Below are 13,190 nucleotides of genomic sequence, written 5' to 3'. Positions count from 1 at the left end.
ATTTTAAATACTTTAAATGCAAGGCAATGGGTCCAGTGCAATCTGGACAAATTTATGCCCTTCTAATTCCCATACATATCAGAGGGAACAGCATTAGGGGTGTGTGGGTGACCTTTCCATTGTAATCAGGGAGATTTTAAATTGCCTAACTTTAGATGGATCATACTTGTTTTTTTGTTTCCTTTTAGGGAGCCAGTGTGGTGTAGTGGTTAAGAGCGGTAGTCTCGTAATCTGGGGAACCGGGTTCGCGTCTCCGCTCCTCCACATGCAGCTGCTGGGTGACCTTGGGCTAGTCCCACTTCTCTGAAGTCTCTCAGCCCCACTCACCTCACACAGTGTTTGTTGTGGGGGAGGAAGGGAAAGGAGAATGTTAGCCGCTTTGAGACTCCTCTGGGTAGTGATAAAGCGGGATATCAAATCCAAACTCTTCTAATTAAACAAATATGATTCCAGCAGTTGCCAAGAAGAGTCCTGTCAGCCTAGCGTCGGTCCTCTGTGAGCTGGGACCTAGAGGCAGCTCTGACAAGTCCAAACTCTTCTTCTTCTTTTAAATACATTTATTTCCTCCTCCCCCCAGTATGCATGAAATGTGCCAGTTGAAAGATACAGTGGGCAAAATATTGTCTGCTTAATCACCCTGATCCCACAGCTGTTTAAATTAAACCACGAACTACAGGAAGGAGGGGGAATAAAATCTGGACCGGTGAGAAGGATCCTTGTCGAAAGCAGGGTTTGGTCAGCTGGGTTTGGGAGCATTTTCAGCAAACTGGTTTGTTTAAAAATCGCCAGAAGCTTCTGATCTTCTCCTGGAACAGAAAATAGATGAGAGGAGGGAAAGTGAGAGTCTATGGTTCATTGTAGCTTGTTTATGTACCAGCGCTCTTATCAGTCCTGGCCTCCGAAGTCCCAGGTGTTCTCTAGGCATGCAACTATATGATAAGGCCTTTTCCTAATATATATGTATATTTCTATATGATAAAAGGCAGCTTGGCACCTGAGGGCCGTCACCTGCATCGACCTCACCACCCTTTCGGGCGATGACACCCCTTCCAACGTCTGCAGGTTGTGCTACAAAGCCAAGCATCCCATCCGAAGGGATCTGTTGCAAGCTATGAGCGTGGACGACAAAGGTAAGTCTTTCTGTGCAAATCAGGAACAGAAACTTGGTCCTGTTAAGGTCATGCTGACCTTTAAAGCCCTAAACGGCCTCGGTCCAGTATACCTGAAGGAGCGTCTCCACCCCCATCGTTCAGCCCGGACACTGAGGTCCAGCTCCGAGGGCCTTCTGGCTACAAGAAGCCAAGTTACAGGGAACCAGGCAGAGGGCCTTCTCAGTAGTGGCACCCGCCCTGTGGAACGCCCTCCCAGCAGATGTCAAAGAGAAAAATAACTACAGTGGTACGTAGGGTTAAGAACTTAATTTGTTCCGGAGGTCCGTTCTTAACCTGAAACTGTTCTTAACCTGAAGCACCACTTTAGCTAATGGGGCCTCGCACTGCCGGAGCACGATTTCGCACGGAAACGCCATTTACCTTCCCGCCAGTGCAGTACCTATTTATCTACTTGCACTCTGACGTGCTTTCAAACTGCAAGGTTGGCAGGAGCAGGGACCGAGCAACGGGAGCTCACCCCGTCACGGGGATACGAACCGCTGACCTTCTGATTGGAAAGTCCTAGGTTCTGTGGTTTAACCCACAGCGCCACCCGCGTCCCATTTTACTTACTTATATTTGTACAAATATTTATATATGGCCCCCTTGTATAAAACATCAAGGCGGTACGTACAAATCCAATGAAGCACGGAAACCAGCTGTCATAATAATGATTTGCGGTGGGGGTTAATTAAAGAACAGAATAGGCTTTTTGGCATAAAAAAAATATATTTGAGAGGCACCTGAAAGTTAGCATTGAAGATGCCTGGCAAATCTCTGCTGGAAGAGCTATACTAAATGCCCAACTTCAGGTTGAAGACCGTCATATATTTTTATTCATTTTTCTTTTTCATTCATTACATACACCTCAAATTCTTAACATTTGCTATATATTCCTCCCTCCCTCCCCTCCAAGACTTCCCCCAACTTCCGCTTCTGGTTTGTTTCTCTTTTCACCCATTTTGCTATCTCTTAACAAAAAAAGTTATTAATAACATTTCGTTATTAAATTTTACTCATGGTGGTTGGTTTTGAGACGCAGTCTGGTTTTTATTTGTTGTAAACTGCTTTGTGAGTGACTGTTTTCACGGGAAAGTGGCATAAATATGACCCATAGATCTTCTGTTGCCCAGATCATGGAATGAATAAGCCTGATAATCTTCAAACACCCTCCCTGCCTCCCATCATCACCCATTTATAAGGTTTCGGTGAGTAGTGGGGCGTGTGTCTGCCTGCCTTTTCGAGGCACCTGCTTTTTCTGCAAAAGGTCCCACGTTCAGTCTCTTTCTAAACAAATCTCTGTCAGAGACAATAAAATAGCTAGGTGGCAGTATAACGCAGGTTCTTCAGCTGAGTTGCCTTGCTTTTTCAGTGAGTATCTGCCATGCTACAAATAAGGCTATTCACACACTGTATAGTTTTTGTTTTTGTTAAATAAAGGTTCTTCTACAAAATAAAGAATTCTATTTTATTTACAACATTTTTATACCACCCATAAGCAAAAGGTTTTCTGGGAGGTCTACAGATTCGCAGCAAAGGAGCACGAAATATGGCTTGAACCATTCTTTTTTTTAAAAAAGGTGTCAAAGTGAAAAGCAAAAACCCGCGAAAGAGAACTTCTGTAAGTTCTAAAGGGGGATCTTCGTCTCCAGTTGTGACCTGACTTCATACTGGCAAATAAAAACTCTGGAACTTCTCGATGCTCAAGAGAAGTGGGAAGTACATAATAAGATGTGGCTTTGTTCTGCATCCATTATCAGCGGCGTCGTGCCCCCAAATGCCAATTTTTGGGACTCACAAGTGGATAGAGGGCTGTTGGCCACTGTGGGAATAGGATTCTGGACTAGATGGGCCTTTGGCCTGATCCAGCAGAACACAGTTCTTACTTTCTTAATATATCCAATATTTAAGTTCTCAACACTGAATTCTTGCTTTGGGGAATGGGAGAGATGGGCCCTTGGGGTCACTGTTTGTGAAACAGGAAAGCAAAATGATGCCCCACCATGGAAATTATATATATATAATCTACGCATTTGGCAATTTGCTGCCATTTGATGGTGGAGAGGGGCCTTGCCCTGCCTTGTGGCAAGGCTGGCCCTGAAAGTGAGTTGGAAACTAAAGTGGACCATATTCTTGATCTGTTTGCAGGCATTACTACTGCTGCCGTTTGCGTCTATCCATCAAGAGTCTCTGATGCAGTGAAAGCACTGAAGGCTGCTGGCTGTGACATCCCAGTAGCTTCAGGTAAGCTTCCCTCCTGTGTTTCAAGAGGGGAGTCTGAATGCCCTAGTGTAGACCCTGTCTCTTCATGTGGAGCCTGACTTGACCACATGCATTCCCATTATGTGGCCCTTGGAGGATTACGAGGGATGAATGTGGCCCCCGAGCCAAAGATTAGTCACCCCTGGTATAGGGGCTGCGGCAACAATGTGTACCACTGTTTGGGGGTTTTGTTGTTTACGTGGAAATTGCTCAGTTTGGTGTTGTATTTTTTAATAGTTTGTTTATTGTTTATGACTACTTTTGTTATGTTGTAGTTATGTGGGGGGTTTTTTATCTAGTAAGCCACCTTGAGCATGGTTTGAGCTGTGGAAAGGTGGCATACACATAAGATTATGTATGCACGTGATCATAGCTGTCAACTTTTCCCTTTTCTTGCAAGGAATCCTATTCAGAATAAGGGAATTTCCCCTTAAAAAAGGGGAAACGTTGACAGCTATGGCACTGCTGATGAAAGTTAATTTGCTTGTTGCAGCTCTGCTTTCCCCGTTTCCTGTTTATATTGCAATTACATGAGGGCAGAATGCTTGAAAATCATCGGTGTGTGAATCAGGGATTGCCAGCTCCCATCAAACCCAGCCTGCGCAACCCAACAGCAAGGAATTATGGGAGTTGTAGTCCAACAGACCTGAAGGGCACGATGCTGGCCTCTTCTGTTTTAGAGTCTCGTGTGTGGTGCTAGTTTAACCGCTTACTTTCACACTTCCCCCTTTTGTTGAGGAAAAAAAGAGACTGGAAATTTGGGAGGGATTGTGGATGGTTGGATTGTGGGAAGTAGACGACTGTGGTGAACCAGTTCTATAGATTTGGCAAGCTCGTGCCTGTTGCCCCCACTGCTATGTCTCTGCTCGCACCAAGACTAATAACTTGCACTGTGTGTGTTTTTTCTCTTAGTGGCAACCGGATTTCCAGCAGGACAGATACCTCTGAAAACCCGCTTGGAGGAGATCCGCCTCGCCGTGGACGATGGCGCCAGAGAGATAGACATTGTCATTAACAGAACCTTAGTCCTGACAGGCCAGTGGGAAGGTGAGCATTAAGGGAGTCCTGACAGAAAAATGGTTGCAGGAACATCAGGAGAGCCCCGCTGGGTGAGACCAAAAGGCCTGTCTGGTCCAGCATCCTGATCTCACAGTGGCCAACTGGTTGCCCAGAAAATGTACACAATGGCACGTGTCCCATGGTGACCCCCAGCAACTGGTATTTATTTAGAGGCTTATGCAGTACTGCCTCTGATACTGGAGATAATATAACCATCATGTCCCGTGGATATCATCCACGAATCTGTCTGATCTCCTTTGAATGCCGTCCAAAATGGCAGCCATCGTAACATCTAAAGGTAGCAAATGTGACAATTTAACAATGCACTAAATGAAAATCTGCTTCCTTTTGACAGTCCTGAATCTCCCGTTTTCCAGCTTCCTTGGGTTACCTTGGGCTCTGGATATTTTGAGCCAAAAATTACCCAGTGTTTTTCAACTATTTGTATTTTAACTCTTTTATAGTTGAGCACAACTGATAACAACAATAACAACAACAACAATGATAATAATAAAATTAAATGGTTAAATAAAAACAATCATAATAATTTTATTATTTGTACCATGCCAGCACTTCAATTTGAGCCCAGAAGCTAACCAGCACATGTCTTTTTCCTGATTCTTTTCCCTGGCTATGTGGGGCTTGAACCTGAGAGCCTTTGTTCTCTTTTTGCACAATTTGCTGCCGCCTGCCTGGTGATGGCGGAGGAAACCCGTTACCCCAATGCATTTGTCGCTGACAACGATCAGGCCCATGTATCGGCAAGATTTCCTTTCCTTTTTCTTTTTTACAAAGCTTTCCTTCCGCAAAGGAATATTGTGAAAAATAAATTTTCTCCCGCTTTTGTCTTAACTTCATGTGAAATGGGGAGGGGAAAGGAAACCAACATGGGTGCCAGCGCTCTAATTATTTCCAAACAGAATTGTTAAAAAGAACTCGAGGGGTTGTTGGCCTAGCGTTACTTTAAAAAAAGAAAAGAAAGAAGGAAAGTGTGTTTGGTTCCTGACAACAAAATCTCTGTGTTTTCTAATTGGTGTTCGCAGAATCTCAGTGCATCCTCAGTACCGTTTAGATTGCTGTTGCGAGTTGTCTCCCTGGAATGCTATTAATTAACAAGCTTTTTAATACAGTAGGAGAAGGCTTTTCTCTGTAATTGGTTTTCTCTTAATGTACCTTGAATGGTTTGCCTTTAAATGCTGACAGTGCTCCAGTAACTAAGCTCTGTGTTTGTACAATTAGCATCCTTCCATTACAATGCAACATTTCTTTAGCTGGAGGATATGGTGCTAAAGGCCTCTTTTATCAAGTAGCTTCGTCGTAGACAATGTTCTGTTGAACTCACGCAGGCTATTTATTTATTTCCACCCTCCCTTCCTCCGGGGAGCTCAAGGGACGAGCGCACACAGTTATCTCCCCGACCCACACTATTTTATCATTGCAAGTACCCTGTGGGGTAGGTTAGACTGAGAGGTAGCAGCTCACCTGAGGTCACCCAGTCGGCTTCAAGGCCTGGCAACTCCTTGTCCAATGCTCTAACTACTATACCATGCAGATTTGACATTGGCCGTGTGTTGCACATCGTGATAAGCTAGGGTTTCTCTTCTGGCGTCTTTGCTCAAGTGGTGTGCTGGTGCAAGCACCCCCATTGCTCTCACTGTGTGCTCCTCCTCTGGCACAAGTGAGAAAGCACTGCTGCTGTTAAGATTGGCTTCATATAGTGCCCAAACCTGGGATCATGGCCTGTTTCTCCTTGAGAAGCTCACCTTCAAAGGCTGACGCCAAGCTGTTCTTTAAAGCTGGCAAATGATCCTGGCTTGTTACCAGGATCCTGGGCCGCTGACGTAATGGGACACCAAGCTTAACTTGTGGTTTCATAGGTTGTTTGCCTCACTTACGCCCAGCTGAGGAGTGAAGCAGGAGCAGTTTTTAAAAACTCATTTCATTTCGAGCATTTGTATCCTGTTCTTCAGGGCTCGCAGAACGTCTTGTTGCTGTTGTTTAGTCGTTTAGTCGTGTTCGACTCTTCGTGACCCCATGAACCAGAGCATGCCAGGCACTTCTGTCCTCCACTGCCTCCCGCAGTTTGGTCAAACTCATGCTGGTAGCTTCGAGAACACTTCGAGCTGGTTTGCCCAGAATTCAACTCACTGTTGACTCATGTGAAGCTTGTGGTCTACGTAGACCCCTAGATCCTTTTCACATGAACTACTGGCAAGCCAGGTGTCCCCCATCTTGTATTTGTGCATCTGCCTAAGTGCAGAAACTTACATGTCTCTCTATTGAAATTATTTTTGTTGGTTTTGGTCCAGTTCTCCAATCTGTTAAGGTCATTTTGGGAGAGGCTGCTCTCTTCCATATCCAGAGGCTAGATGTTCAAAGCTTGGATCCTAAGATGTGGTGCTAAAAGTGTCGGGGTAGGACGCTAGAGTTCAAATCCCCACTCAGCCACGACGTTTACGGGATGACCTTGGGCCAGTCACCATCTCTCAGCAGACCTACTCCACAGGAGTAGGGTAAAAAGGAGGGGGGGTGGTCAAACCATGTATGCCGTCTTGAGCTCCTTTGAGAACAGGTGAGATAGATTTACAATAATAAAGAACTATGCTCACTGGATGACCTTGAGCCACTTCCTGCCTCTCAGCTAACCTACTGTGGAGATTAAATGAGGAGGGGAAGGATCACAAACACTACCTTGAGCTCCTTGAGGAAAACACAGGGCAGGCATAGGCAAACTCAGCCCTCCAGATGTTTTGAGACTACAGTTCCCATCATCCCTGACCACTGGTCCTGTTAGCTAGGGATGATGGGAGTTGTAGTCCCAAAGCATCTGGAGGGCCAAGTTTGCCTATGCCTGACGTAGGGTGCAGACACAATAAATAAATAAACAGGAAATTCAGAAGAGGAAACCTTCCCGTCCCCTGCTCCCCTGATAGCACATCCTACATCGTTCAAGCCATTCTACAGAAGCGATGGTGGCTGCTCCTTAAGCTAACATTTTAGGACTGAAGCCCATGTTCAGAGCTGCATCACATTCTTTGTCCCTTGGTCGTGGTATATTAGTGGGGATGGGGGGAAGTAAATGTAAGAGAGAAAAATCGTGTGTGTTTTTAACATTTTCTTTGCACTAATGGAAAATTGTTAGGGGAAAGTCATCTATCAGAAAGGAGTTCAGTAACTCCAGTGCAAGGACTCAGCTCCTAAACTCAAAGAGGGAGCCGACACAAAGCAGTTGCTTTTATATTCCAATCCATTAGAGAGCACTTAAAATAATTGTTAAAAGACCAGGCTTAGACAAATTATAGTTCAAGTGGCGTGAAGATACTCAACAATAGGTAACAGCAGATTTAACTTAAGGCTTGGCGTAATTGGACGTACACTAAAGTACTTAACATTTTCAGCAATTTTTGAAATGTATTAAGAACATGGAGATTTGTTCCGAACGGCCACTAGCCATCCATCAAGCACGACCCTCAACTTTGCCATGGGCTTTTTAAAAAGCTCTAAAAAGGGGGAAAGGAAAGAAAGGAGAGACTGAGGGTGCTGCTGCTGGGGAGAATCAAGGACGTTTCCCACCCACATTACGAATTTTACGAATGCAGAGTGTGTCACAGAATTTCAGAGCGAGTGTGCCGTCTAATAGCAGGTGCAAGAGGCAATTAACACACTCACAGCATTGTAAATACCCCCCCCCCCCAATTGCTAGCCAGCCAGCCAGCCAGCCAGCCAATAAATAAATAAATAGGGGCTAGTCTCGCTAGGGGTTGGCAGAAGAGGGAACCCAGCTACTTGCTGTCCTTCTATGTTAAGAACACAAGAAGAGCCTGTTGTTATTGTTGTTATTGGTTTCTATTGATTTATTGGTTGGTTTGTTGCTCGTATAGGATATTTTGGTTTTTAATATTCAGTGCTTTGTTGTGTTTTTATATATGTTGTAAGCCACCCAGCGTGACTGGGGAAACCCAGCAAGATGGTCAGGATATTATTATTACTATTAACCAAAAAAAATTCCGTTCTGCTAGGTCTCTACGAAGAAATACGTCAGTGTCGTCAGGCCTGTGGAGAAGCTCATATGAAAACTATTTTGGGGACAGGAGAGCTGGGATCGCTTACTAATGTCTACAAAGCAAGTCTTGTAGCCATGATGGCAGGTAACTTCCTTTATTTATTTATTTATTATTTAATAAATACAATTGCTAGTTGCTTGTTAGTCCCCAACCCTGCATCACCTGCACTTTCCTCAGGACTGTGATCTCGTGCAGGTCACTTGACTGGACTCACACAGTTTTTGGCCTGGACATGTTGGAGGGTAAAGGTAAATAGACCTCTGACCATTAGGTCCAGTCGTGGCCGACTCTGGGGTTGCGGTGCTCACCTTGCTTTATTGGCCGAGGGAGCTGGCGTACATATAATGTAATGGTAATATAGCCAGCATGACTAAGCCGCTTCTGGTGAACCAGAGCAGCACACGGAAACACCGTTTACCTTTGCGGCAGAGCGGTACCTATTTATCTCCTTGCACTTTGACATGCTTTCGAACTGCTAGGTTGGCAGGAGCATGGGCCGAGCAACGGGAGCTCACCCCGTCACGGGGATTCGAACCGCCAACCTTCTGATCGGCAAGTCCTAGGCTCTGTGGTTTAACCCACAGCGCCACCCGCGTCCCATGTTGGAGGGTAAAAGGTAAAGGTAAAGGTACCCCTGCCCGTACGGGCCAGTCTTGACAGACTCTGGGGTTGTGCGCCCATCTCACTTAAGAGGCCAGGGGCCAGTGCTGTCCGGAGACACTTCCGGGTCACGTGGCCAGCGTGACATCGCTGCTCTGGCCAGAGCCAGAGCCAGAGCCAGAGCCGCACACGGAAACGCCGTTTACCTTCCCGCTGGTAAGCGGTCCCTATTTATCTACTTGCACCCGGAGGTGCTTTCGAGCTGCTAGGTTGGCAGGCGCTGGGACCGAGCAGCGGGAGTGCACCCCGCCGCAGGGATTCGAACAGCCGACCTTTCGATCGGCAAGCCCTAGGCGCTGAGGCTTTAACCCACAGCGCCACCTGCGTCCCATATGTTGGAGGGTATGATATAATAAATGGCTGTTGTGACTGGCTGTTTTTTGGCAACAAGGCCCACTGCAGCCCAGATTGTGGGAGGCCTTGTGTGGAGCAGAGTGCACCAAGGCAAGATGAAAGGGAGGCCACATGAAGAGCAGTCAAATCTTCTATAGCAGGACTAGGGGACACTGCAGGAATACTTGAACCAAAAAGCTTGAACATCCATGATACCAGGTACCATGGCCCAGATCCCAGGCAGACCCAATGATGTACCTCTCCACCCTTCCCTTTGACTCCTAAAATAAAGGGTGGTATTCAGCTTAGCTTTACTCAGAGTAGATGTATTAAAATTTATGAGCCTAACTTCGTCACGTTCCTTAATTTCAGTGGGTTTGCTTTGAATAACTCTTGGCTAAATACCACCCATAGATATTCAGGACCAACCCTATTCTTCCGGTTCCTAGTTTTTGAAACTAGTTTTAATGTATTTTTATATTGTTGTAACCCACACTCGGACCTTACGGTGAAGGGTAGGGAACAAATTCAGAAAATAACCGTTAAGTGGGCAGTTAGCCCTGTAGAATTAGCAGCCTTTCCTACAGAACTGCTAGAACGGGGCTGCTGGTTAATTTAACACTGCGGGGTTCTCAAAATCTTTGTTTTGATTTTTCCTTAAATAAAAATAAGTTCCGAAGTTCACCTCTCCTTTCCACCCTGTGTTTTTTGAAATGCAGTTTCACTGCAGTACAGCAGATGGCTCTGCTGTTAACACTATCCCCCCTCCCTCCTCAGCCCGCATTGTTATAACAGCACCGTGGCAGCTTCCCATTTTTAAATATGCACAATAGCTTTCAACGATCTGCGGCTTTGTAAGCGGCTAAGCGTGTTTTTGTTTCTGTTTGAATCGAGTGCAGCAGCCAAACGCATCAGACCACACTGTGAAAGCGGAGCGTTTCCTTCTCCTCAGAAATTCTGAGAAACGAGCCCTCCGTTGGAAGCCAGTATGGCGTAATGGTTAGAGTGTTGGAATAAGACCCGGGAGATCAGGGTTCAAATCCCCACTCAGCCATGAAGCTCGCTGGGTGACCTTGGGCCTGTCGCCATGTCTTAGCCTTAACCTACCTCATGGGCTTGTTGGGAGAATTGGAATGGAATGGGGAGGAAGAAAACCACCACCACGAGGTCCTTGGAAGATAAAAGTAGTGTATAAATGCAATAAATAATAATAAGCCAGCACGAATGGAAGGACATTAAAAAGAGACTGGCTGCTGAACCAGCACCTTGGACAAGGAAAGCCTCTGGTGGAGGCGAAGTCCATCAGGGATCACCAAACTTTTTCAGCAGGGGGCCGGTCCACTGTCCCTCAGACCTTGTGGGGGGCCGGACTATATTTTTTGGGGGGTGGAATGAATGAATTCCTAGGCCCCACAAATAACCCAGAGATGCATTTTAAATAAAAGGACGCATTCTACTCACGTAAAAACTTGCTGATTCCTGGACTGTCCGCGGGACGAATTTAGAAGGCGATTGGGCCGGATCTGGCCCCCGGGCCTTAGTTTGCCTACCCATGCCATAGATCATGCGCTGTGAGAAGAATAACTACTTCTTTCTTTTCTGGCTACATCTGCACCATAAATTTAAAGCCCTGTTAAACCACTTCATGGCTTCTCTCAAAGCATCCTGGGAACTGTATTTTTTTTTAAGGGTCCTGAGAGTTGCCAGGAGACCTTTATTTCTCTCACAGGGGTAGCATTCCCAGAGTGGTTTAACGATCAAGCCCTCTTCCCGGGAATCATAGAGTTGGAAGGGACCCAAGAGTCATCTAGCCCAACCCTCGGCAGTGCAGGAATCTTTTACATGGGGCTCGAACCCAAGACCCTCAGGTTAATAGTCTCATACTCTGCTGACTGAGTTGCCCCAGGAACTCTGAGAGTTGTAACTCTCTGTGTGGAATAGGTAACAACTCTCAGCTCCATTGACAAACTTCGGTTCCCAGGAAGCTTTGGGGGAAGCCTTAACTGTTTAAAGTGGTATAATAGTGCTTTAGATGTGTGGTACAGATTTTGCCTTTGTCCTGAACCACTCTATTCAGCTTCATTGGAAGTCCTCAGGTTCTAGAAGCACAAGAGAGGATGAAAGAAGAAGAAGAAGAAGAAGAAGAAGAAGAAGAAGAAGAAGAAGAAGAGAAGAAGAAGAGTTTGGATTTGATATCCCGCCTTTCACTCCCCTTCAGGAGTCTCAAAGCGGCTAACATTCTCCTTTCCCTTCCTCCCCCACAACAAACACTCTGTGAGGTGAGTGGGGCTGAGAGACTTCAAAGAAGTGTGACTGGCCCAAGGTCACCCAGCAGCTGCATGTGGAGGAGCGGAGACGCGAACCCGGTTCCCCAGATTACGAGACTACCGCTCTTAACCACTACACCACTCTGGCTCTCCCAATCCACTTTAATCAATGCCATGCCTCAGTTTTATACAGCCTTGAATAAGGCCTACAGTCCCATGCCAGGCTTCCCAAGTAACTGAGCTTGGGCTCGGAAGGCTGTTTCGCCCTAGATTGCTGTGCAATTTCCAGGAAGGAGGTCTGTTGTGGTTGTTGTTGTTGTTGTTAACATTTGTATGCCACCCTATACCCGCAGGTGTCAGGGCAGTTCACAAGACAAAACGACAGTATAAAAATACAAAATACATAACCAAAATAAAAACAACCCAATAACCCCTCCCCACCCCCCCAAAAAAATTCCCCACATTTTAAAAGGGCATTAAAAGGACGGTGCTTTGGCAGCAGCTGCTACTGAGGTCCAACTCTCTTTAGAAGGAAAACTCCCGCATCTCTGTATTTAGACGCTTGAGCTGAATTTTAAGCACAGTTATATAAAACACTTGAAACACATTCAGAAAACAAGCAGGCGATGCATGTGGTGAATAGGGAAACCAGCAAGACGGGCAGGGGGAGAGGAAGGTCCAAAACCGTTGAAAAGGTGCAATGAAAACCAAAGTCAGAGCGCGCAGCCTGCTTTGTGAAGAGAGGAAAAGACTTGCAGAGTTGGCACCTCTGTGTGTGTGTTTTTTTAAAATTATTTATAGATGTAATGGATGTATTGGGGTTGCTCGTGCGTAATTTGCCACCACTCCTGGCTAGGTAGCCTGGTTAAACCTTTCCTGACTGAACAGCCCTTCACTTCGTGGCTGTTCAGTCGCTAGCAGAATCCGTCAGTGGGCGTTTCTTAAACTTCTTCCAGCACAAAAGCTCTTTGACGCCAAGTCTACGCCTACTTTCCCTGCGCGGACGTCTTCTGCGCAGGGTGGGTGTGGGCAGAGGAGGACCTGTGCTCTCCCCGCTGGTCTCCAGCGAAGAGTCCTGGAGACCCCTCTCCGATTCCCCCAACCGCCCCCCTTTATCCCTGGTGTTACGCTGATTTCCTTCCCCAGCCGATGAGTTCCCTCTCTCCCTGCTTGGCCTTTCTCCGGCATCGCTTGGGAGCCCTGCCTCCACTGCTGGCTCCGATGTCAGTTCCCTGACAATAGATGCAGCTTTTGATACAGTATCTGAGCTTTCAGAGCTTCTCTTGTATTGAAAATTGGCTGGGTCAGTGCATAAATTGTTGGCTGCACAGTCCAATGGAAGAGGTCTTGGATTGTCTCCCCTCCAGAGGTAGTTTTTGGGTTCTCTTCCTTTC

The 13,190-nt window shown here is 46.2% G+C and overlaps 1 protein-coding gene across 1 annotated transcript in view; it reads left to right on the top strand.

The window, feature by feature from the left end:
* Positions 1–13,190, top strand: part of DERA (deoxyribose-phosphate aldolase) — a 44,288-nt gene that overhangs the window by 9,231 nt on the left and 21,867 nt on the right. Inside the window, exons 3-6 of the mRNA XM_079993017.1 lie at positions 983–1,130; positions 3,300–3,395; positions 4,326–4,460; positions 8,492–8,620. Of these exons, the coding sequence (XP_079849143.1) occupies positions 983–1,130; positions 3,300–3,395; positions 4,326–4,460; positions 8,492–8,620 (508 nt within the window). The remainder of the gene's footprint in view (positions 1–982; positions 1,131–3,299; positions 3,396–4,325; positions 4,461–8,491; positions 8,621–13,190) is intronic.

The sequence above is a fragment of the Podarcis cretensis genome, assembly GCF_951804945.1.
Source record: "Podarcis cretensis genome assembly, chromosome: 10".
NCBI classification, from domain to species: Eukaryota; Metazoa; Chordata; class Lepidosauria; order Squamata; family Lacertidae; genus Podarcis; species Podarcis cretensis.
The sequence above is the reverse complement of the archived record's forward strand: the minus strand, read 5'-3'. Positions and strand labels throughout refer to the sequence as shown.